At 38.3% G+C, this 25,001-nt stretch overlaps 3 protein-coding genes across 5 annotated transcripts in view; all 3 read right to left on the bottom strand.

The window, feature by feature from the left end:
• The window catches only part of kiaa1109 (KIAA1109 ortholog), a 74,679-nt gene extending 74,410 nt beyond the window's left edge, over positions 1-269 (bottom strand). Inside the window, exon 1 of the mRNA XM_016240143.1 lies at positions 133-269. The gene's annotated coding sequence lies outside the window, so the exon portion shown is untranslated. The remainder of the gene's footprint in view (positions 1-132) is intronic.
• A 1,398-nt stretch (positions 270-1,667) lies between these two features.
• On the bottom strand, positions 1,668-7,876 carry LOC107556919 (protein C9orf72-like). Its single transcript, XM_016240167.1, has 10 exons — positions 7,791-7,876; positions 6,930-7,489; positions 6,741-6,836; positions 5,839-5,903; positions 5,667-5,739; positions 5,472-5,588; positions 5,083-5,318; positions 3,422-3,479; positions 3,214-3,323; positions 1,668-2,208 (listed from the first exon to the last, which is right to left on the bottom strand). The coding sequence occupies exons 2-10, from the start codon at positions 7,374-7,376 to the stop codon at positions 2,022-2,024; spliced, it is 1,389 nt and encodes a 462-aa protein (XP_016095653.1). The 5' UTR covers positions 7,377-7,489; positions 7,791-7,876; the 3' UTR covers positions 1,668-2,021.
• Positions 7,877-15,140: 7,264 nt separating this feature from the next.
• LOC107556920 (leucine-rich repeat and immunoglobulin-like domain-containing nogo receptor-interacting protein 2) overlaps positions 15,141-25,001 on the bottom strand; it is a 16,238-nt gene continuing 6,377 nt past the window's right edge. For 2 of the 3 annotated variants that reach the window (XM_016240168.1, XM_016240169.1), the window contains exon 2: positions 15,141-17,686. In XM_016240168.1, coding sequence (XP_016095654.1) covers positions 15,857-17,680 — 1,824 coding nt within the window. In that variant the 5' untranslated portion in view covers positions 17,681-17,686 and the 3' untranslated portion in view covers positions 15,141-15,856. Of the gene's footprint in view, positions 17,687-18,202; positions 18,320-25,001 lie in introns of those variants that run through there. The other variant, XM_016240170.1, reaches the window with a different exon arrangement.

A 25,001-nucleotide genomic window follows, 5' to 3' on the forward strand; every position in this document is an offset into this window, starting at 1 on the left:
GTGTGTGTGTGTGACAGCAGCGCTTGGGCTCAGCAGGTGATCCAGGATCAAATCCAGACAATCTCTACTGTATCGTAGGCCGCAGTCCGTGATCACACATACGACCTGTTTGGGAACACGCAGCGTACCAACCTCGCCTTGTAGATTGCAGAATTACATTTCACGTTGCCATGATCCTTAGAGCTGTTCTCTCGTACTCCTCTCAGGCGACAGCACCCATTTCTCAAACTAGTTCTTTTCCGGAGTATTTACATGGACAACGCTTGTGCTTCCTGTTTTGTGGTCATGTGCCAGGTGTAACCAATCACAGATCTGTTGTGGACGACAGAGCCAATCAGAGGGCGAGGTCATAGAACCTTGGCTTGAGTGACATGGAGAGCAGCCAATAAAAATCACGGTATTTGTGTCAGGTTGAACGCAAGGCTGGAGACAGTAGATTAATGAACTGTCAAGGAGGGGGAAAGAAAATGCAGATACGGTAATTAAGCTATTAATAAAAAATAAAATTATAAATAAAAAACTAATTATTTAAAGTGGTTTTCAAAAAAAAGTAACATAATTGAAAATATTGTTCTTAAAGTACTGACTTTATCTGTGGTACGTTGCAAATAACATGATGTTATCTATACATTTAAGATATGCTTAATGCATTAAATGCACTATATCCATTTATTTATTATAGGAAACATATAACATTGAACAGTGCTGTCAATGCTGGAAAATATCTGACTGAATATTAAAATGTGGGAATATATTAGTATGTTAAAGTGTTTTTGTAAAATCCCTTTTGACAGAACGGACTACTTTTGCCACTGTACTGCGAATACAATCAGATTAGAGATCAATAATAGATTGTTCTTTCTCATGCTTTTCTGTCCAGTCCCAACCCTTCATGACTACAGAAATAAAGTGTACAGTTGTCTCATCAAACCATAATCCCCATATAAGCCTCAAAAACGTTTTTTTCTTCTTTATTTTGAACAGTGAATAATTAATAGAGTTTAACAGGCACAATCAAATAAGTCATGTTTCACAAACAAAAGGCACAACACATTTACAACTTGAAATATATCAATATACATGTCACAGTTTAAAATAAACTTCCGATTGTGATTCCATAAATGGTCCAAAATATTCAGAACTCCATTTATGTCTTGAATAAATATTAGGAGTCTCCATTAATGCACTGCCTGTTTGATATATAACATACATAGCAGTGGAGTAATATCTTGTGGAAGAACACTTCAAAATGAAAGCAAGATGTCTATGGGGCCCTTCCTGTTATTTGCTGACTTCCTTGCACATTGTACACCAGAGATTTGGCCTTATGAGTCAAGTTGCACTTCACTTTTCCCACATTTCCACCAGCTTTCCTATATTCATGCCCCAAGCCAGATGCAAAAGTATAAGCCATTTAATTAACCATTAGCTTAGTTTGTTAGACTCAAGTAAAGGAACAAAGAAAAGTCTCCCAGTAAATAGGGTTCTGCAAAGTAACACATCTGTCATCTGTAAAGTCTACAGACACTCCTAGGTAAAAGGCAAGGGAATGTTATTACAGAGTAAAGGTTACTTTAATTAAACCACATTTTAAATTACTTTATGGTATTCCAATTTAAATGAGAGGAAAATCATGTCCATAGAAGACAAACTTAAGAGTGGGATTCAATTTGCTTCAACTTTGTTCCTTGCCATGTTACATATCATCAATTTATTGTGCTATGAATGAAGGTATATGTTAGTTAGCCATTAACCAAAAACCTACTAAGTGTGAGATCCAAACATTGATTGTACAAGTGTCTCATACTCCCATTCAAGAATCTCATATGCACGAATTCTTCTTCACACAGATATGAATTCATCAGCATCACTAAGCAGGTGATCATTATTTTTAAGCACGTGTGAATCAGTCGACATTTCAGCAGCAGGTGTTGTTTCAGAAAAAGCGCATAATAAATATACTAAAATAAACTTCAGGATGCAAGCGTGTCCTGTGGTGTGATGAGCACAAGGTTCAGAGGTCAGAAGTTAATGAGGAGGTCACGTTCCTGTACACTGGTAAGGAAAGACTTCCCAAAAACAAAGGAGTGAAGGCCTGCCCGGAGCTTCTCCGCCATCGCCATGATGATATTCAAGTCACCCTCCACAGTTAAGTCCAAATCAGTTTTCAAGTTGCGTAGAGATCTGAAAGGTTTTTTGCCCTTCTGCCTATAATTAATAATAATTAATAACACAATGAGTCTACCGTAAAATAAACAAAAAAATCGCAACTTAAAAATATAGCCAGGTATGTTGAAGGAATACTGGAATTCATGTTTATCAAGTTTAACTAAAAAAAGGAGACCTTTTTTTACTTAATTAAAATTAAAATTTAATTTGAATTTAAAAAAGGAGAGCTTTTAAATTAATTTAAATTTAAAAAAGGAGAACTTTTTTGTTTAGATTGAAATAAGCAATGCAGAGCAGCTAAAACAGCTAAATATTATATGAAATCATTTTCTATTTATCGATAAAATTTCATTGCAATATAATGACTTGTATTAAATAAAAAAGTAAAAACCAACCTAAAATTTTAAATCATGATAAAAAAAAAATTTGTTTACACTACCATTCAAAAATTGGCAGATTATAATTTTTTTTTCAAAATAACTTTCCTGAAAAAAATGTATCGAGATTTAAATGTACCACAAATATATTAAGCAGCACACAACTGTTTTCAACACTGATAATAAGAAGAAATCTTTTTTGAGCACCAAATCGGCATATCAGAGTGATTTCTGAAGGATCATGTGACACTAAAAACTAGAGTAATGATGCTGAAAATTCAGCTTTGCATCACAGGAATAAATTACATTTTAAAAATATTAAAATAGAAAGCAGTTACTTCAAACTGTAGTAATATTTCACATCACTGCGTTTTCGAGCAAATAAATGCATTCTTGGTGAACAAAATAGACTTCTTTCAATAACGTTTAAAAATCTTACCAACTCCAAACTTCTGAATGTCAGTATATATATCACCCACCTTAGTTTACAGTACATAATAGTACAAAAATTGAGCTTGATATTACTGAAAATTGTTGTCATTCACTGCATTTGAGTGCATTAATTATCTCCAGTAAGCACATGATACTTAAATTCTAGTTAAAATATTTCCAATAAATGACACTGTAGTGTCTGTAGAAGATGTGAGCTCAAAGCTGCTGTACTTACGTCTCATCCTCAATATATCTGAGCAGTGTCAGGGCCTTTCTGTGCAGCAGGAGAAGGAAGTGGGACAAATACACACTCCGCAGAGACAGACCTGGTTTCAACAGAAACACCTAGAGATCGACAAAGAAGCAAACAAATACACGTTATCAAGGCCAAAGCGGAGGATATTATTATGAAGCTCAGAAGAAAGGGAGTCGCGCAGACTTACCTCATCTATGAAAGACTTCACAAGTGTGTCTTTGTGCATCACGTCTTGAAATATATTCCTAGGAAAAGCCATAAAGTTTAGTTAGTGATTCAGAAGGTAAAGAAACCTCTCATTTCCTCTTGAGAAACTTTAAGAGCTGCTTTTAATTCTCTTAAAAAAGATTCAAAAGTTGACTACTTGACATGTGACGCTGATTACATGGTTTTTGGTATGTGTACACAGCGTATCGAACGAATGATATGGTGAGTGCCCTCAAATGAGATGTAAAATGTCTCTGTTTCACCTCTCAGCAACTTTTAATGGAAAAATTCTCGGTCAAACAGTCACTGACAGTCCTTGAAAACAAATCAATGATGCAGCTCTATGCTGGCCACAGCCCTGAACCATGACATTAGCAGAGAGTGGAGAGTATTCACAATTTCAAGGACACACATCCATATACACAAGCATCTCAAAGCTCATTTCTTCATACAGAGAACTCAGATCAAAATACATTTACATTAGCAGTTTACATTAACATTACTTAAAGCAATAGTAACACTGAATAATAATCTTACAGCATTAACTAATCTTAATGTTAATGTAAAATTCTACATATCTTTATGAATTAACATGTATACCCAACAATTCAGATGTTTGTTGTCAGCAATATTTTTAAATGCTTTGGAGAGAAGACTCATGCTCAGAAAGGCTGCATTTATTCGATCAAAAATACAGTAAACACAGAACAATTATGAACAATTATTACAATTTTAAATAACTTCTATTTTAATGGATTATTAAATGTAATTTATTCCTGTGATGGCAAAGCTACATTTTCAGCAGTCATTACTCCAGTTTTTAGTGTCACATAATCCTTAAAAATCATATGCTGATTTGCTGCTCAATAAATATTTCTCATTATTATTAATGTTGAAACTGTTACACACAGCTTTTTTATGACTTTTTTTCAGGATTCTTTAATGTATAGAAAGTTCAAAAGAAGAGCATTTATTTGTAATGGTATAAATGTATTTGCTGTCATTCTTGATCAATTTTAAAGCATTCTTGCTGAATAAAAGTATATTTTTCTTTCAAAAAATTCTTACTGACCCCAAACCTTTGAACAGTAGTCTGTATTAGGAAAGAACATAAATTAAAAACAATTAGTAGCATATTTATGAATAAATTAAGATTAATTTATTCCTAATGCATGAACTAATTTGTGAACACTATTGTAAAGCATTACCATATATTTTAACAGGTCCTAAGAGCAAATAATATTTATCAAAAAAACAAATGTAAATATTTTTATTCAATGACAACTAAACTATCCTTCGTCCCTGCTATCAAACACTGCGCTAGTTGAAACATCTTTTATCGTTCTGTGATCTCTTTCTTCTCACATTTAATATCTTTATAAATTTGGTAAGTAGTCATATAATAAGCAGGATAATGTACAGTCAGTAGGTCATTAATCACCAGCAGTCAGCATTAATCCAAAAAAAAAAAAATCTTAGAGACGAAATAAGATCTCTTCACTCTCTGTACATTATCCCTTAAATATAGATTTTGTGTATTTGAATAAAATACCATGATATCTTGTTATCCTGTCAATAAGGATCAGTCAATCATGATACAGTTTCCAGACTAAGAAGGTATGTAGAAGTCAAAGGTCATACAAGTCTGGTGTGTAGGAGTCCTGGGCATTGATGAGGTTGTCAGAACTGATGTCATCCTCGCTGGCGGCCTTCCAGAGGGCACTGAGCTCAGCTCGCATGTAGCGCCGCTGATGATACGTGTGCTCGTGGCAGGGTGGCATCTGCTTGACCGTGTTAATGTCCACGTCGATGTGGGTGGTGGGGTACGAGGAGTAGAGCACCTGCCGGTAGGGCAACACAAAGCTGCCTGTGGAGTCCTGGGAAAGAGAAAAGAGGGACCTTTATAACATTACCACACAGCAAAGCCACCAGGAGTCCTTAAAGGTTATGGACCCATGTAATTTAGTACTGGATATTCTGTGCAAATGGGCAGTAGTTATGAGTTTCCCATGGAGGGACACTGTGGATACCTTAAGGAGGCCTTGAACAAAGAGGCCGGTGTCATATTTAAACGAGCCGTCGGGGTGACACAGCCGAGAGCACTTCCTCTCCACAGGAGTGAGGAAGAGGCACAGCGTGAGCACGATCTACAAAAGGTCTACAATCATTATTCGACTTTCATACTCGGATATGAATGGTGAGAATGTACATGTGGGAATGTGCACCTTATTGACTTTCTCAGGATTGCTGCCAACCACCATGGAACAGCCACAAGTCTGAAGATGAGAGCTGATAGCCCTATGATAGAGAAGGATGACAAACATGACAACCTAAACAATGAAAACAAGCAACTCAATTCAGATCATTGACTTCTACTAAAGATGCAATATGTCTTACTTGTGTAAAAAGTCTTCGTGACAGCTGTCTCCAATATCATCATCATTGAGCACAGTGTCCTTTAGCTGTAACGAGGAAAAGTATTTCTTTATGTGCTTCAGTGAGAGTGAGAAAAACATTCAAAATGTTTAATATTTCAAAACTGTCAGAAAAAGATCTAATGTAATTGTCACCGAGTGAAGATCTATTCCAGCTAGATACATATTGTACACCCTTAGGAACTAACCACCGTTTTGCTTGTACAATGGTATTTATAAATTAGAATTAATATAGTACATGAAATTTAATAAATAATAAATTTATAAGTATTTACAATGTTCATTAATGAGTCAATGACATGATGCAAATTGTTTTTGTTCTGGATATTAATATAATCAAAAATCCAGTAGCGTGAAACTTTCCTAATTTTTTAATGAAGAAAAAACCTAATTAATTCCTTTAAATTCTTGAATAACATATTAAGTAGTTTGGCATAATCTTTATTGTTATTTCAGTTCTGCTCACTGCTTAATAGTCATGTTGTTTAACCAACATGCAGAAAAACGCCAAAAATGTATATGATCGCGTGATCACCTGCTCTTATTTATTTATTTAATTTCATTATTCATTTGGCTTATTATTAATTATTGCATTAGTGCTGTAATCTTTTATTACTATTGTAGTAGTATTGTTTTATTTCATTTATTGCATTAGTACTGTTGTAATAGTACTGTTTTATTTTATCTGTATTATTCTGTTTTATGTAGTTCATTTTATTTAGTTCATTTCATTATAAATATGGCAGAAGCAAGTTTGAGTCCAGCTCACATACAAACTCTTTCCTCATTATTTCCTATTTACTCTAAATTCCCACTGTAAACAAAAAGTGTCCAGAAGCCCCTCAAATATGTCAAAATACTCACATCCACTTCCTCTGGTACACTGTGTTTCTTCATGGAGGTAAGAAGCTCCATTATGGGAACAATCTCAGATGACAACACAGAGATTATGTTGTAACCCTACATGATAAAAAACACACAGCACATACATTACGAAAACTAACAAACAATAACTGGATCACAAGTAAAAGATGTACAACTCTGAGGAAAGACCTTCTGCATGCAGATGCGTCCCTTGCGGATGATGTGTTTGAGTCTCTCCACAGACACACTGTGCAGTGGCAGGTAAAAGCTTAGCTCTGACTGCGGCAGGATGATTGACAGCGCGCAAGTGTTCTTATCACCCTTGAGTTCTCCGTCAAAAATCAGCGAGACTATGATAACTCCCTTTTCTGCCAAGACGAAGAACTTCACATCCACTGCACCACTCTCCGCACTTCGCAAAATCTCGCCGTTCAGCGTGTGATTGGCCAGAAACGTGACCTCTCCATCACTGAGAAGCGACAACCCCTGACCTTTGGGGGCCCAGATGTGCTGTACACGAGGTCCCAGGATGTTGTCCCAGTAAGCGAAGGTTGCAGCCAGCACGGGACACCAGTCCTCTACCAGCACTTCAGACTTAGCCACACCAGGAGACTGCGGGGGACAGGCTGCAGACATGACGGCCACTCGTACAGACCTACAGTCACTCTATTGTCAGTCTCACAATGCAGAAGTCAGTGGTGACAAACAGATTGCAACATCTCCCTGCTGTTACACTGCACCCATGCAATCTGTTGAAGAGGAACAGAGAAAATACAGTGGAGTGAACTAGAAAGTGAACACTGGCATGACATGTAAGCCAGGACAACAAAACGTTATATAATTTCATTGTTATAAAAAGCGCCAGCTTTTCGACTTAAGAATAAATCATTGGTGTCAAAATATGTCTTTACAGAGATTCATGTATCTGTACATGACATACATCGAGCTAATTACTACACCTCGACATTCATGTATAAAGCACGTCTGCATTAGCTCGAATAGTCGTGGTAAATCACATTTAAGAATCCTTAAAAAATTACAGAATCCTACCTGCTTTGGCTCAAAACAACAACACATTCGTCAACCCTTTTCCTGGTCTCCTGCTGTCATTAGGCTGAAGGCTGCGAAGAAGTGCGTAGCTGAAGCGCAGGGCACAACAGCGCCCTCTGGCGGCTGAAGGAGTAATTTGATTACCCGAGACCGGAGAGACGAGGGGGAAATTCAATTACCTCTCGAGTCGTTTTGTCAAACCATCACTTTAGGCTGTGAGCTGTATTGAGGGAGATATCGCTATTATATTATAGTATCGAACTGTGTTGCAGACTATTTGCAATTATATTACATTGGTTTTTTTGTTTACCATGCCCTGACACTACCTAAATGCATGGGGTTTCATAGCTACTTCAATATGTTATTTAATAGCTCTCGAATTACTCTTTCTATGTTTTTTTAAAGATTCAGACTGAATTCGGGACACTAGCATACTATTCTAACTGTTTTTGCCATAGTAAATGTAGTAGTATGCTAGTGTGCGGTGCAGAATTCAGCGTCAGTTAAACAGGTTCGCAACACCGTCTGAATAAATCCGCCATTTAGACTGAATCAATCGTAGAGTTCACCAAAGGACTGAATCGTTTGGAGCACGTTTTACTTTATAACAACACGGAGAGCTAAAAGAACATTAGATGAAGAGGGTTTTCACCTACAATCTACTGAAGCAATCCTTGCCTTGTATCGTTTGCCATCGACCAACGTCTTTATTAAGTTAAACATCTGCGAGAGCAGCTTGTGAATGACTCACTGCAGGTAAAGACATTTTCCAACCGGTACATAAATACGATACTCCTTTACTACTACATGTCATGATACCATCATTGTACAATGATATGCTACTAGAACAGCAGACTAAACTATACTTTGATGTTGCTAAATGTACTGTATGAACAAATATACCCTTACGAAAATTAACCATAGTAGTAACCATAGTTTTATTATAGTAAAAGTGTAGTAACCATTGTTTTTGTCGTATTGACTACCATTTATATAACCACAGTTTTACTACAAATACCATGGTTAAACTAAGGTTAGTGTAGCAAACCCATGGTAATTTTGTGGTTACTGTGGTTTAACTATAACCTTTTTTTGGAGTATAAACATGGTTAATTTTTGTAAGGGTCGTGGGATAGATGTAGAAAGTATCCATTTTTTTTCATGGGTCAATGAGAAGGTGAACGTTAGGATATAAAATTAAGTGCAGATATGAAATTGAACGAGTGAAATCACCTCAGAGTTCAATTCCCAAATGTACTGATGAAATTTCTCTTGTGGTCACTCTTGGTCAGCTGCAGTATCATCCTCACTCTTAACCTCCTGATTGGCACATCATCCGTCTACCTCTCAGGTTGTAATACACACCATCGGGCCTCGCTAAACTGTTCCACTGATCTCAATTTTGTGGTTAAATACACCACTTGACCCTCACCACCTCGAACCACTATTGTTGGAGGATATATATTGTGCTCTCATCTTTCCATTACAATGCCACAACCCTCGTTGCCTTATTGTGATGGCAGAGAGTGGAGGCATTTCAGGTTGCCATGGCAACAATAGTGAGAAACAGCGTTAGCGACACTTTTAGGCAGCGCCTAGCAACCGTATCCATGCATCCAAAGGCCAGGTTACAAGACAGCAAGGGAAGGAAATCATTTGCGCAGGCTTTTGTTAGAGCTGTTGCCTTCTGCTTGATTTGCTTAGCTACATACTGTTTTGGAAATATAGCAACAAATTATTTGCAGTTCAGTACGGATGAGTGTGCAGCTTTGGTATTAGCGTGATGAGAAGCTGATTATGAGCGATTCTTGATGAGTTTGTGTGTATGTGTGTGCGTTTCTAAACTTAACCTTCGCACTCACACGCTCCCTTCGCTGATTAGGGCTCGCTGCGCTGATTAGCAGTTGTCATGTCTGCTCTTTACAGAGTCGTTACATCTGCCAGAGTGATTTCCCTCCACCCCATTCCTCATCCCATCATTCTGTGGTGTGGAAGAGTGGAGATGCATGGCTCCTGCTCGCCCCAGCCCACACAGAGACGGGTAATGGGTTATTATTTCTAGAACGATCCTTCTAATGCCATGGGTCTGAAAAGATCGCAACATGACCATCATGTTAGCGGGCTGAAGCTCAAATTGAGCATGCTTTTAGTGGTGAAAAAGTCAGAACAGAAGGACAAACCTGGCAAACAAACCCATGGGGGATGGTTGTGTTGTGTGATGGTGTAACTGAAGCCACTTTAAAATATGAGAGAGGCTCAGAGATTTATGACTGGGGTTCCGCTGGTGACATGTTGTTCCCCTTTGTTTCTTATTTTGCTTATTTGGCAGGCAGATAGGCACCGCTGGTAAACCTTTAGTCTAAATTCATCCTCCTTCACCATCAGTCAGAGTGAAATATATGGGGAAGATGAACCCCATCTTGGTAATCATTAGCCAACATCCATTTTCCAGCAACGTTAATCCACAGGGTAAAGATCTGAAAGTGTTTTGGGCAGAGCGTTTATTTCCCTCAAAATCAGGACCTAGTGGAAATATTGATTCCTTGTCATTTAGCAGGTGCTTTTTATCTGAAGTGATTTACATTTACAGTACACTAACTGCAGGGACAGCCTCCCTGGAGCTTTGTCTGGGAACCGAGTGGGTGAAGGAAATCTCGTTGAAATTACTGCTGAACTGGGACTGTTCACAGCAGGGGTTCCCAAACATTTTCAAGCTATGCTCCTATACTCGGGAGGCGTAATTACTCTCAAGAACCACTAAAAAGATGTTATAGTGAAATATGAGGGGAAAAGACCAATTTGCTCTCTCATTTTGCTCTCAGTTTTTGTTTTCTATTTCATACTATTGAATTTGGTAGGCTGAGAATTTCATTGCATTACCATAAACTATAAAAATGGGGATAATTATCTACAAAGACATGAATATGAAGTATATAGAAAGACAGAGAATATATTTTTGCTTTGCTGGTGGCACAGCATGTTAGAGCAGCCTTATAGATTTAGTGGAGTAATGATTCAGTTGAGTGAATTCAGGTCAAAAGAGTCATTTGTTGATTTAGTAGCTGCTCTGACAAATTTGTTGAGTTCATTCTGTGAAGGATTCATCAGACTGATTCAGACTCCTGAGTTTGTGAGTCATACAGAACGATTCAGTAAAACAACCAGCTCAATAATTGTGAATCGGACTGCCTGGCATTGTATTTTTGTTAAATGCTTGATGTAACATCAAGTGTCACCATTTCCAGGTCCAAACACTCTATCAGCTCACAAAAGCAAACAATAAACTGTTTTAGTGATTTATCTTTAAAGTTGAAATTTTGATGTCCGGGATACTCTGATTCAGACACGGTGCTATAAATAAATAGCACTCATAAACAGCTCTTGAGATAGTCTCGCGGATAACATGAAATGCATGAGGAGCGGCACCACTGAAAACGGCACAAGAAATACTGCTGTGGTGTGCGATGCACTTGTGTTGCTTCGTGAAGAATACATATGGTAAGTTATCCCCAATTCAGATTTGAATTTGAGTACTTATATTATTCATTTTCCTGACATGGTATGAACAAACCATCATTTTTACACTCTATGATCCACAGTTTGAACACTCTGTAGGTTATCGACAGGATTTATTTTGCCATAATTAATTCAAGGTATGTCTGAATAATTAAAGTGTTTGTAGTAATATTTGATTTTATGAATTATTCTTCTTGGGATTACTGATGTGCTGAAGTCCTTCTAATATGTTTGTCTCTCTTGCACTTTCTTTTGGGTAGCAGGCAGTTCCCCAGGTCCATCTTGAAGCAAGCCTTTATGCATCAGTTCCTGATACTTTAATGTGTCTCTGAGGAAGACTCATTCACATAGAAAAGTGGCCCCTGCTCATATTTTCATCCCAAACGTGTCCTGACAGAACACTGCAAGGTCAAGCACTCACCACAGACCACCATAGTCATATGATGATGATGCACACTCACACACTCATATAAACTTCTTTTGTTTCAGTTTGTGAGTCATAGACATGGACATGATTAGTTCAGGTATATTTAGATGCTTTTGATTGTGTAACAAAACAAACTCATAAAGACCAGCAAACCTTCAGGGAATTTTAAGGTACTGGTAGTGTAGCACATAGAGGTTAACGGTTTGGCCTGCAGTTTCTTTAATACAGCTGGAATACTTTTGGCACCAAGGACAAAAAGTAGTAACCTGAGGCACATTGTCTTGATGGAAAACTCTGTCCTTGCACTTTTGTGTAACACAATCAATCTAAAGCAGTTTAAGTGGAGGAAATACTTTAAAATAATAATTGGTTTGGATAGGCTAAATTTAATTCGGTGCAGTGCTTATATCAAATACCATTTTTTAAAATTGAGTTAAGATAGAGTCAGGAAGAAATATAGTATAAATATAGCTTCAAGTTGCAATATACGAGGTCCAACACGAACAGCAAGAAGTAGGTAATTAAATGCTTAGATGTAACACAACTGACATCAAGACTTGGAATAAGGATTTTAAAGGGGTGGTTCAGTGGGTTTTTTCTAGACTTGATTATGTTTATAGGGTGCAGTCTAACATGTGTTAATGCTTCATTTAAAAAAAAAACGCATAATTTTTCACATAATTTACCTTTATTCCACACCGCTCTGTCCCTTCTCTGAGAAATACGCTGATAATTTCCTGCTTTTATGAAGCCCCTCCCTCAGAAATAGGCGATGGGCTCTGATTGGTTAGCTAGCCCAGTGTGCTGTGATTGGCTAAACCGCTTCTAGTGCGTGTCTAAGCGTCCCGCGTGCTCCGGTTGTATTGTAAACAACAGTGTCGTTAATATCGCTTATCAGTTTGAGCCCGATTGAGAAGCAGAGGATATTATTGAAGAGGATTGTGCAGAACCTGTGCAAGCACGGCTTTTAATGGTAGGCCTATGTTTTTTGTTTGTTGTTGTCTCGTACTTTTAGATACGCTGTTGTAAATGCTACTGCTTATGTTAGCTTTTAATATACGGTTTCATCCTGATTAAAGCTTTAATACAGCAACCGCATGCGCGTCCATGTTTAATGCTTCTCATATCATAGCTGTCACGGCGCGGTCAGGAATCACACCGTGTGAGCAAGGGTTTTGGGTCCAAATGCAGGTTTTATTCACTGCCAGGGAAAACAAAGGAAAAACAGAACATAAACAGAGCTTAACACAGTAGGAAAAGTGTCGCAGAGAAAAATAAATAAATATGACACCTTTCATTTAAAATGATAGGCTATGCTAAATATAAACAAACCCGAGTTGAACGTCCTTCAAGGACAGCGCATTCACACTTTGCTCCATCCTTATTCTGTCACTCATCGACAACCTGCCTGTTCTGTCTGAAGGCTGTATATTTACCACAGGTACAGCCTGCTCTGAGCATCGTTATGCGCATGCTGCGCACAGACCTCCACAAATAAAACGTGTGATGTTTAAAGCATGTTTGCAGCGCGTGCATAACAGTCCTGAGCGCAAGCTGTACTGGTGGTCAATAAGAATAAAGCGCAGATATGCTGTTCTAAATGGACGTCGGGAACGGGAAATTGTTAGATCGCCCGCTCCCGTTCAAATTACACCAGAGTTACCGACGTTAGTTAGTCGCGGGAATGCAGACCTCTAATGCAGAGCGTGTGGAGAGCAGGGGAACGCAAGGAACAGTATTGAGAACCGCTGCTTTTGAACATTGATTTTGAAACCTGTGAATCCATTAGAATCGTTAGAAGACAGAATCGCGATTCATATACAGGTGCATCTCAATAAATTAGAATGTCGTGGAAAAGTTCATTTTAAATGAACTTTTCCACGACATTCTAATTTATTGAGATGCACCTGTATGAACAGATTTTTACGGGCACCTCAAGTTTTCTCTTCCTCTTCTCTAAAGCAGCGCAGCATGGCCCTTTGCTGCCTTTTCCCGGGGGCGGGGTTTGTCTGGGTTTGTGATGTCACAAACCCGGGAAGTAACTTGTTGTAGTCCCTACCAGCCGTTTTTGTAGGCATTAAACTTCCAGAATTTGAAAAGACGATATCTCCGTTTGCATTGAACTTTCAGCTTCGTAACTTTGCAGATATTGTTTATGCTCAAACAGCAACATTACACACTAACGTTAAAAAAGTGAAATCACAATGAACCACCCCTTTAAAAATTACACTTTTAAAGACATTGTAGAACAAGGGATCATATGACACTAGAGAAAATCAAACCAACACAGCTTAGGCCTTTATGTATTAAAAAGATATCAAACATTTATCAAAAGATGAGGAGTCCTTTGTATTCAGTACAGCAAAAGAAATATAGTATGAATGTACTACAGATATTAGACAAATGAGTGTGAGTTTCACCCATAATTTGTTTGAAATTAATGGACATGAACTCACTCAGAGAAGCAATGTAAAATATTCCAAGAATATTCTAAGTATTCCTGCCTGACCAATTTAGATTAACTGTATTACATAAAAATCTATAGATCTTCAGCAGCTTTATGCTTGTACACCTAAATCAAGGAGGTCAGTAATACACAGAGAAAGCTATCAGTTAGGATTCCTATTCATTTCAATGGCAAGTGCTTGCCTGGCATGTGACCACCTGAAAGTATGCAATTTAAAGTCTGCCATTCTTGCTCATTGGAACTCAGTTCTGGATACTGTTTTTTTTACTACCCTGGAGAAGTAGGAAAATGACATCATGACAACATTGATTTGTTGATTACACCATGTAGTACATGCACAATCCCAAACCCTTCACTAGTGTCTATCCTGAGCTGTGACGTCAAATGAAGCAGACAGGGACAAATATGTCCATTTCATGCTTTTAAGAGCCCTAAAAAAGGTCACTACCAAGACATCTACTATAATATAATAGAATATTTGCTTTTTATATGTTTGCTTGAAGAAATTTAGTCACAACTACTTAAGCTGTCCTTTTTAGTTGTCCTTTGTTATTTAGTGAGATGCCAAATTTTACAAAAAATATAAAGCAAAGACAATTTATGACAAAGAAATTTCAAGTTCAATTGACCAACAGCACTTAGCTTTTATATTTTACATTTTAATATGCTTGTTGCTAAGCTACCACAGCGATAATCTATCCCCTAATTGAGATTATTGAAAAATTTAGCAACAGAAATATCCTGCATGCAAAATTGGGTGACTTTCCACCATAAAGAGATTAAGTTAAGTTAATAAAGAGATTAATATATATATAAGAAGCACCGAAAGCAATAAAGCTAACAAAGTGTAGGTTCATATCTATTTAGTGTGTTTTGTGCCACAGGAAACACTTGAGACGGGCAAGAATACAATTTGAGATTACAGTAACACTTATCAAGCTGTACGATTTATATTTATTTTCTTTGGAAAATATAACCAGATATTTAGTATGTAAAAACTTTTGAGCAGCATTTGACAGAACATAAGAAAAGAAAAGAACATTTTCACACAGTTCCACAGACTTCCACTGAGTCACAAATACAGCCCCTGAAACCCACCATGTCAAACGGCTTCTTGCATTTTAACATCTTTACAACAAAATGGCAGGAAACTCTCCGCTTCCCCCGGAGGTTCTGCTAAGAAGAGGATGTCCCAGGAGAACAGGAATTCTGAGCAAAACCAAACACTTCACAACACAGCACTGCCGAGGCTTTTTCCAGTAGATACTTTGCTTATTGGGGAAGACAACTTGAGTTTTTGCAGCGTTTTGAAAGGTAATTGTAATGTATCTGTAAATAGATATATTCATATATATATATATAGAAATATACCATTCTTTCCCACAAATATGAAATATATACAACAACTTGAATTTAATCACATCTGCACTGTCCAAATAATGCTTTCCACAGACGAAGCATCGCAGAAGACACGCATTATATGGTTTGGCGTTTTTCTTTTTCTTTCTTTTTTTCATTGAGATACCACATGTAAACTCTCATGATTAAATACATCCTCTGCATCTTTTGCAGCACATATACCCAAAGACTCACAAAGTCCAACAGACACGCATACGCAACCATGCAACCCATGAAATCCTCTGCCATTTAAAAAGTTTAGATCATCTTCATGTTGACTCGTCTGGGCCCACTTGTTTCTGTAAGTTCTGAGTTTGCGCCTTTACGTTTTCGTGGGACGTACTGAATGTCCACGCTACCTCTGTGCTTCCCTTTGCCACGGCTCCATGCAAACAACAACAAGAAACAGAACAAGACGACACCCAGGAAGCTGAGGCAGCCCATTGCTGTGGAGACCAGGATGGTGGTGAAGTCCAGCACCACCCTGATGGTGTACTCTTCCGTGCCATTAATCAGGGAACTGTTGTAGTCGGAGTCAAACAGAAAGCTGTGGTTGGCGTAAAGGGCTCTATCCCTGATTCCTGAGCTTTTAACAGCAACAGTGATGGAAAGAGTGGCATTTCCCGCTGGGTTCGATGCCACGCACACGTACATGCCGCTATCCTGAGGCTCTGCCATGCGGAACTCCAACGAGCCATTAGTGTGGACCACCATTCTTCCCGTACTTTTTGTGGTAATGTGCCGCCTATGTGGTGTCAGCCATGACACAGAAGGTGGTGGAGCCCCGTCCGCACTGCAGTATAGCCAAGCTCTCTGTCCTTCTTCTGCCTGTGCTGGGTAAGTTGCCATTGAGACAACCCTGGGCTTGGTGCAGATAACGTAGCGAGAGATTTTAGGTTCCACCAGGTCCCTAAGAGGCTTCCCAGCCAAGGGAGCAGGAGCACTACATTCAGGTTGAACATCACCATACAGCAAAGGTGGAGTCCTCACCAGGAGCCAGCGTAGACGACAGTCGCACACTAACGGGTTCTGGCCAATCAGAAGAGTCTGCAGGGCCTCAGAAGCATGAAAAACACTCCTCTCGAGCGTGGAGAGACGGTTGTAACAAAGGTCAAGAAGGCGCAGCGAGGAGGCTCCTTGAAAGGCTTGAGGTTCCACACTGAGCAGGTTAGACTGTCGCACACGTACAACTTCCAGCCGGTCCATTCCCCTCAACCATCCTGCTGGCAGGACACGTATACGGCTGTAAGACAGGTTGAGATGCGTTAGATACAGCAGATGTGTCACCATTGGCACGGACGTCAAGTTGGTGTGGGTAATGGAGAGTGTGCTGAGGTTCAACCCCTGCAAAGCGGCGGTCGGAAACCCTTCTAACAAAGGCCAGCGGTCAACTTCAAGGTGTTTCAGTCGTGGTAGACCCTTAAATGTGTGTGCCTGAAGCTCCACGATGCCCAAGTCCCGCAATCGCAGGCTGGTTAGACCGTGCAGATGTGCGAGAGCATGTGTGGGCACTGTGCTCAGGTTGCATCGCTGCAGCGTTAGAGAGCGCAGGGACGCCAGGCCGCTGAAGGCCCTTGGGGCGATAAACACTAGCTCATTATCACTCAGCTCTAGTACCCGAAGCCTCCGCTGCTCCTCAAAACCGTAGTCCAGCAGAATAACAAGACGGTTTTGACTGACATCCAGCAGAGTGAGCTCGCTGAGGCCAGCCAGCGCTCCGCGCGGCAGCAGAGTCAGCTGATTGCTGCGCAGTCGGAGTGAGCGTAGCCGCGGCTGAGCGCGGAAGCTGCCAGGTTCCACAGATGACAACAGGTTGTTGCTGAGGTCCAGCTCCTCCAGCAACAGCAGCGAGGAGAAGTTCTGTGGTGTCACAATGCGCAGCCGGTTTTTACTGAGGTCCAATGCTCTTGTCTCTATAGGGATGCCTTCAGGCACCTGCGCTAACCGCCTGCGATGGCATGACACAGAACGCGTGGGCACAGAGCACTCGCAGCGGGCAGGGCAGGCGTGGGTGGGGCACTGAAACAGGAGGAGTGGCAGGAGGGAGAGCCCCAGAGCACAAGAGAGCGGAGAGAACAGCATGGCCACCTACAGAGAGAAAACAGAGACAGAGAAATATGATATAGATGAGAGAGATGGCTGCATGGTTAGTCACTCAAGGTAATGTAAACAGCCACATACATACACTCTTGAGACTACAGGTCATTGTACAAAATCGGTCATTCTACAAGGTCATTTTAAATTAAAATTATCAGCTGTAATATAGGCTTATTTTTAAATGTATTTATTTTTATATATTTATTTATTTATTAAGAGGATAACTGGGTGTATTGATATAATAAAAGAGCACCGTTCAGTTTGTGATTCCAGAAATTAAAAATAAAATGTTTTTGTTCTTCAATAAAAACAATAGTTACTGAGGGGGACAAAACAAAATACGATTTCAGTTAACATCCAGATTAAAAATTGTTATTTTTTTAATGTGTTTATAAAAAATGTTTGATAGTAAAAGTTTGCATGTATTTCTATACATGCAGTATGTGTACAGCATGAGGGACACAGATAAGCCTGTGTTTAGTAGAATGACCCCTGTAATGCACATACATGCACGTCATGTCCTTTGTTCCATCCCAATTTCCCAACACCTCCTCTGTGCAAGACCTCTGCTGATTCTAGCTGATGGTGGTGTATCGATCGTCTCTTTCTCTGTCTCTCATATGGCGCACACACACACAAAACCTGCTTTCAGAAAGACATCTCCAAACATGCCATAACCATGGAAACCCCATGCTCCCTTGGCAAAAGTCCTGCTTTGCCAATTGAAATCAATAATGGAGGAAAGCAAAAGGCAGGCATTCCACAGGTCTGTTAGGCTCTGATCACAAATGTGTCATTTAGATTAGATACGAAGACTGATTTTAACCATGTCTGTCTAAATGTTTTATGTCTATGTGAAATCACCAGGTAATTGGGGAAGATGAGGGAGCGAACACTTTTACCTGTAAGACAATAAAATAGGCATACAATATAAAATCAGAAAAAGGCACAACAATATTGGAGACAAAAAGGAGATTTTTGTAATTGTGTATTTTTATATAATGACAATTTACCTTTGGATATCTTATCTATTATTATCTATTGATTGACTTTCCTACCAACATGAAATGGGTTGAAATACACCCCTTATTTCAGACAATATAAAAATCGAACAGACAGCCTCTCGGATAAGAATCACCAGCAAGGGAGCTTTTACATTTTCTGAGGTATCTATCTTGCATGAGAATGCATCATTTAAACCTGCATCTAAATTACCGCCATTTAGTCTTGTAATTAAAAATGAATGTCTCCATCGTAAAATCTGAAGTCGGCTTTAGAATGGATTATTACATTTTACAACATCCCAGCAGCTCTGATTATATACATCTCTTTATGTTTCTCACTTCTAGGCTGTTCTTTAATATTTTAAATACTCCCTTAGACATGATGCACACTGTTGCATACTTCAAGATGATGCGTTTCTCATTATTATGAAAGATACGTGAGCTTTGAAAACATAATTATCAAAGGGCATAATATGTGGAAAATTTACATGCACGTATTCTCAATTAATTATTAATAGAACAGAACCATAAAGGCATCTGTTTCCATTATTGCTCTAAAATGACCATAAAGAGAAATGGTCATAATCTTGGGCTGAAAAAATGGGGCAGACAATTTTCAGTGAATTGGCAAGCCACCATGGAGTGCTCTCATAACCGATATAGCAACAGATTGACCTGCATGCATGGAATAAACCTTGTGCCTAGTTTCCCTCTAATGTATAATTTAGACATGTGGCTTTACTACGTCAATAATAATCTACCATGCATTATTACAACAATTTTCCTCACAATTCCTTTGTATAAACCTAGTGCAAATCACATTTAAAAATTTACCTAATGTATTTAAATGCCAGAACTCGTTAAAGGGGACCGCAAGCCTGCCTACCGCCGCTCACTCTAGCCCGCCGTGTATGACGCTGTTTGTTTTGTTGTGAAAGCGAAACTACTTTGTTTGGCCTTCCAAAAGAGGACACATAGAGTTGCGCTTGTTGGTCATTTCTCCGATCACAAATGCAGACATGGTTTTATGTTTACACAGCGCGATGCAACGCAACGCAACGCGTAAAAAGACAGTATAAGTCATTATAATCAGTAATTATGTCCACACTGGATGCAACAAATGCCTCGTTTATAATGGGTTTTATTGTTTTTGTCTCGTCACTCCGGCCGGACAGGGCATCACAATATGGTAAGTAGGGATGGGCGGATCGATCCCTAAGTATCGATACTTTCGATACTGATGTTGTATCGAAAGGATCGATCCTCACATAAAAATATCGATTCTGAAGTGCATTTTTTTAAACATTAATTTTATTTACTTGTCAAGAAATTCGGTGCATAAAATACGCTTCTAAGTGGAAAAATAGACTATATTAGCGAATAATTGTGTTGGATAGAACCATTTCTCCTGCTCATCGGAACACGCAAATGCTAAAAGACAGAACCAATCGATCACAGACAGCGTTCGCTGCTTACGCATGGCTTACAGTTCTTGTTCAAATAGGGCTGCGTTTCCCAAAAGCATCAGAAGCATAAGTAGATCTTAAGAAACCATTGCCACATTATTACATTACATTACATTGTTACTATATATAACATTAATTCTGAAAAATGCATCACAATTTCCACACAAATATGAAGCAGCAATAATAATAAATGTTTCTTGAGCAGCAAATATTAGAATGATTTCTGAAGGATCATGTGACACTGAAGACTGGAGTAATGATGCTGAAAATTCAGCTTTGATTACAGATACATTTTAAATTACATTTTAAAATATTAAAATAGAAAATAGTTATTTTTAATTGTTATATATCTCAATATTGCTGCTTTTACTGGGTTTTTTCCTCAAATAAGTGCATCCTTGGCGAGCATGAGACTTAAAAAAAAGACAAAATCTTACTGACCCCAAACTTTTGTGTACATGTAATATTTATTTTAAATTGGCTAGTTTGTGCAAGTAAATTTATTTAAACTTGTTAAAAGTTCAAATGGATTGTGTTATGTTCTGTAATTGCTGTTAATAAATCTGTCAGAAAAAAATATGCTAAAGTTTCACCTTTAGGGGTACAACAGCCTGGCAGCCTTTTACAAAAATTAACCATGGTTTTATTACAGTAACCACAGTTTACCACAGTATTTGTAGTAAAACTGCAGTAACCACAAATTTACCATGATAATAATAATAATACTACATTTTAGTACTTATGTAACACCATGTTTATTTTTCATGAGGTACCCTCAAAGGTGCACCTTTGTAACTTATCTACCCTTAAAACATGCATACTTGTATGGTACTAATATGCTTACTTTTAGGGGTATAGTTGCACCTTTGAGGTTACTGCCCCATTAAAGGGCTAAAATATACAATTATAGTATATTTTATTTCTAAAAGTGTAAACAAAAAAGGCATATGTTAAAAAAACATGGCTTTAAAAGCTAATATTAAGTGAGTATAATTACTGATTATATATTCTTTCAATAATTTAAAAGATCAGTTTCGTTTAGAAGTATCGGTATCAATATCGACGATACTGGGCTTGAAAATATCGGTATCGGATCGAAAATAAAATAAGAGGTATCGCCCATCCCTAATGGTAAGGGGGCGTAACATTTCCCTCACACGCTTGAGGTATTCGGCCATTCACAACGCACTGGATAGCTGGCCAATCAGAGTAACCTCGCTTTTCATACCGATGAGCTTTGAAAAAATGGACACGTTTCAAAAAGGCGGGGCATAGAGGAGAAAAAATAATGTACAGTATGTGGAAAATAATGGTTTTTTTTTTTTACTTTAAACCGCATAAACAGATTTCATTACACCAAATACACAAAATAATGTTCTTTTTAGCAACAGCATATGACCCCTTTAAAATCGCCAAGACAAAGTTCGAGGTGCAAATTCTTTAAAAATCTATTTCACCTCACACTGGCCTAAATGACGAGCACAGGTTGCCTCATTCGAACGCTGATTAGTAAGAGCCAGGCTATGCTTTCCTTTCAAATCAATATCAATACATATACAAAATCTGCTGCCACATTTGTGCTGCTTTTCAAGAAGTGTGACTGCAAATGTCCTTGCTTGTACAACAGAAGCATTTCTCAACCTTGGCGGTGCTCAGTTTCATTCACAACTCCATCAGGTTTGTCGCGACGCAACACGTCAAATGTTCGCCTGCCAGCGTGAGTGTCAGAATGAAGACAGAGGACGCGTCTGGGTGGAACATCAGGGGGCAGCGCTAAGCCTGTGGTTCGTTATGGGGAGCAGCTCACTGACAGGAGAGGTTTATTAAGTTTTAATGAGTTAATAATTCAATTCATCCCAGCCGATCTGATGACAGTATCAGCAGCAGGGGAGAGCATTAGCGTTGATGTAATTCTTGCTAAAGGTGTCTGGATTAGAGATGCATTTCTAAGGCAAAGTTAATCAATTAATCATTACAAAGTCCTCTTTTTGGGAATGGAGATAAGCCATTATTTGAGAGGATATGTTGTCACACAGCAGGGAGCAGATTCTCCTCAGTCTTTCACAAAATCTTTATCTCACAAAAGCAATCTGTCGATCTTCTCTACAACACAGACGAGGCAGCCGAGCTTTACCACTCAGAAATACGCTGAGTGATCATTACTTACACACGGAATAAATGGGGATTTGGGAGGTAGGGGAAGCCTACAATCTGCTGGTGATTCCAAATACTTATACTATCAGAAATTTTTTTTTCAATTCTTGTCATCTTTGAGAAGGTACTAATAGTCTATGTACCATTTAGATACTAATATGCATGCATCCTTTAGGGGTAAATAAGGTAAAAAGTTGTACCTTTTTTCTGAGAGTGCAAGATAACTCTCAAAAACAGAACCTGTTAAAACCCTTCACCAAAACAGTGTAAAAAATTTACAATTAATTAATAATAAAATATTAATTACAAAATAAATTATAATAATGTTTAATGAAAATAATAAATAAATAAAATTTTGAAATATTCATCAGTTATTGTATTGACAGCAATAGTTTTATGTTTGGCTTCAAGTTTATTCATTTAACAGTACTAATGATGGATGAATAAAATATATAGTGACAATTTAAATAAAATATCAGATCTAATATTATAATATCTTTATGATATATAAATGAATATTTATAAATGAAAAAAAGTGCTGCTTTGGGCTGGAGAATGTCTTGTAGCATTTTCCACAGTTCTGCTTAAAATGAGTGTTTGTAAGTACACTAGCTCAGTGTAATGCATATGAAATGTGTTTACTGAACTGGAACATAAAAGAAATGGAATGTATTGACAAACTGACAAAATATTTTTTTCAAATCAAAGATGCCAGAATGTTCGATTTAACCTTAGCTAACACTCCATACAGACATCAAACAATAGCGGTGCGCAGAGATCACACTATAGTATCACTCCCTGATTTTTGTTGCGAGAATGTATCAAAAAACCTTCTCTGTCCTCTTCTAGCGTATCAAAGTAAAGATCAGAGTGTTTCCTCATACTTTGCAGGTGAGCTGTGGAAAACAATCCGGCCATGCCACCTCGTTGCTCTACATCAGCGTCTCGATTCCACTGACAGCGATTGTGAAGCCTTGTGAAGCCTCTTACTTTGAGGACATTCTGCAGATTAACTTGGTCTAATTTTAGTTTATCTAATTTTAGTCTCATCCATTTTTCATTGAGTGAAACCACCATAGTCACTGAGAGCGCAGTGTCCCATCTCCCACCGGGTGCGTGTGCGTATAGGCTGTGTGTCTGAGCTATTTGAGACCGAACGGGAAAAGGCAAAAGTTTGTTGTTGGGAATGTTTGTGAAGCATGCATATGTACATATATCAGCTTGCATACGGTAGAGAGTGCGTGTGTGCTGACCGTGATCCTTTGGGGTCTTTGGATCTCATGTTTAATTCAGCGCTACAGCCCAAGCTTGAACTACATTTGGTGATCATTTCATACAGAGGTGTCTAAATGTAGGTGCCACGGGCTGTGTGTGTTCCCAGCGTGTCGCTTTCAGACGGCATGCTGTAGTATCTCTACGATGCTCTGATCCAGCCCAGTGGAGCTCTATTGACTCCTGCTATTGATCTCTGCGTTATTACACATTCACTTCTTCACACGTCTCTCACATTACACAAGACTCTGCACCCATGACAACCGAGCCGTCAATCAAACCCTTACCTCTGAATGTTTCATATCCCTAGAGCTCAGGTGAGAATCCTCTGAATATACTTTAATAATACCCAAATGATTTTGCCGGAGCGTGTTACTTCACTCATTTGAGTTTGCTATTAAGATGACTGTTTCCCCCACGAGAAGGAAGTATGGGGGAATACGGTATTTCCTGCATATTTTCATGCTGTCAGCTATCCTTATTGGTATAAATGAGCATGTTTATGTGTGCGTGCGTGTTTGTGTACGTCTGTGGCTGTCTCGCTGGCAGCACTGATGCAATGTGTTTATGTTTAATGGACATTCAGTACACAATCAGTAGGGTGTCTGGGCTCAGCTGCTAATGTCTTAATTTAGGGTGCATTTGTCAAGCCCGTCAGCATTTGTTCTTCAAATGACAGGACTTTTAACTTAGATATTAAGAAGCGTAAAATACAAGCAGACAAACATACAAACACCCAAAGCTCATTTGTAGCTCAATATTTGCCATTTTGAGATAAATAACCCTGTCCACTTGGTCGATTAGCAGAAGTGTTACCTCCCCCATGTTACTTTTAAAATCTATATAAAATTATAATCAATACAGGGCATAGACATTGAAGGGGACAAGTCTCCCCCCATATTTGAATTTTTTGCATCGCTCCGTTTGTTGTTAGGATGACAAAAAATATTTAAAAGTTACATTTTAGACTGGTCTGCCACAATGTCAAAATGATTGAGATCATATCAAAATATGCAGGGTTTACTGTTCACAGAAACAGAGCAGAAATTTCCAGCATTAACATGGAAAGAGAAGAGAAAAGTAGCAAAACATTTCATATTTAACGTGTTTTTCCATATAAATATTAAACGGCTGACAGTAATATTACAGTAATATAATTCAATTAAATTATTATACAGTATATACTGTATATATAATAATTTTATATAATTTTACATTGAATTATATTATAATTATTGATTGCTATTATATACTGTATCAATATTATATGGCTATTGGTTAGCCTGTTTACAAGTGTTGAAAACTCAAGCCAGCTCATTTTTAATGCAAATATTACATGTATTATCATAATTAATATAAAGTCAAAACTATGCATAACAATCAAGAAAGAATTGGGGGGGGGGGGGGGGA

The sequence above is a fragment of the Sinocyclocheilus grahami genome, unplaced genomic scaffold (assembly GCF_001515645.1).
Source record: "Sinocyclocheilus grahami isolate Dianchi unplaced genomic scaffold, SAMN03320097.WGS_v1.1 scaffold583.1, whole genome shotgun sequence".
Taxonomy (NCBI): Eukaryota; Metazoa; Chordata; class Actinopteri; order Cypriniformes; family Cyprinidae; genus Sinocyclocheilus; species Sinocyclocheilus grahami.

Coding starts and splice junctions, on each gene's coding strand:
- LOC107556919 (XM_016240167.1), bottom strand. CDS start 7,376: ATGTCTGCAGCCTGTCCCCCGCAGTCTCCTGGTGTGGCTAAGTCTGAA. Junction 5,589..5,666: donor ATCCTGAGAAAGTCAATAAG/GTGCACATTCCC, acceptor GACCTTTTGTAG/ATCGTGCTCACGCTGTGCCT. Junction 3,324..3,421: donor TGAAGTCTTTCATAGATGAG/GTAAGTCTGCGC, acceptor GTCGATCTCTAG/GTGTTTCTGTTGAAACCAGG.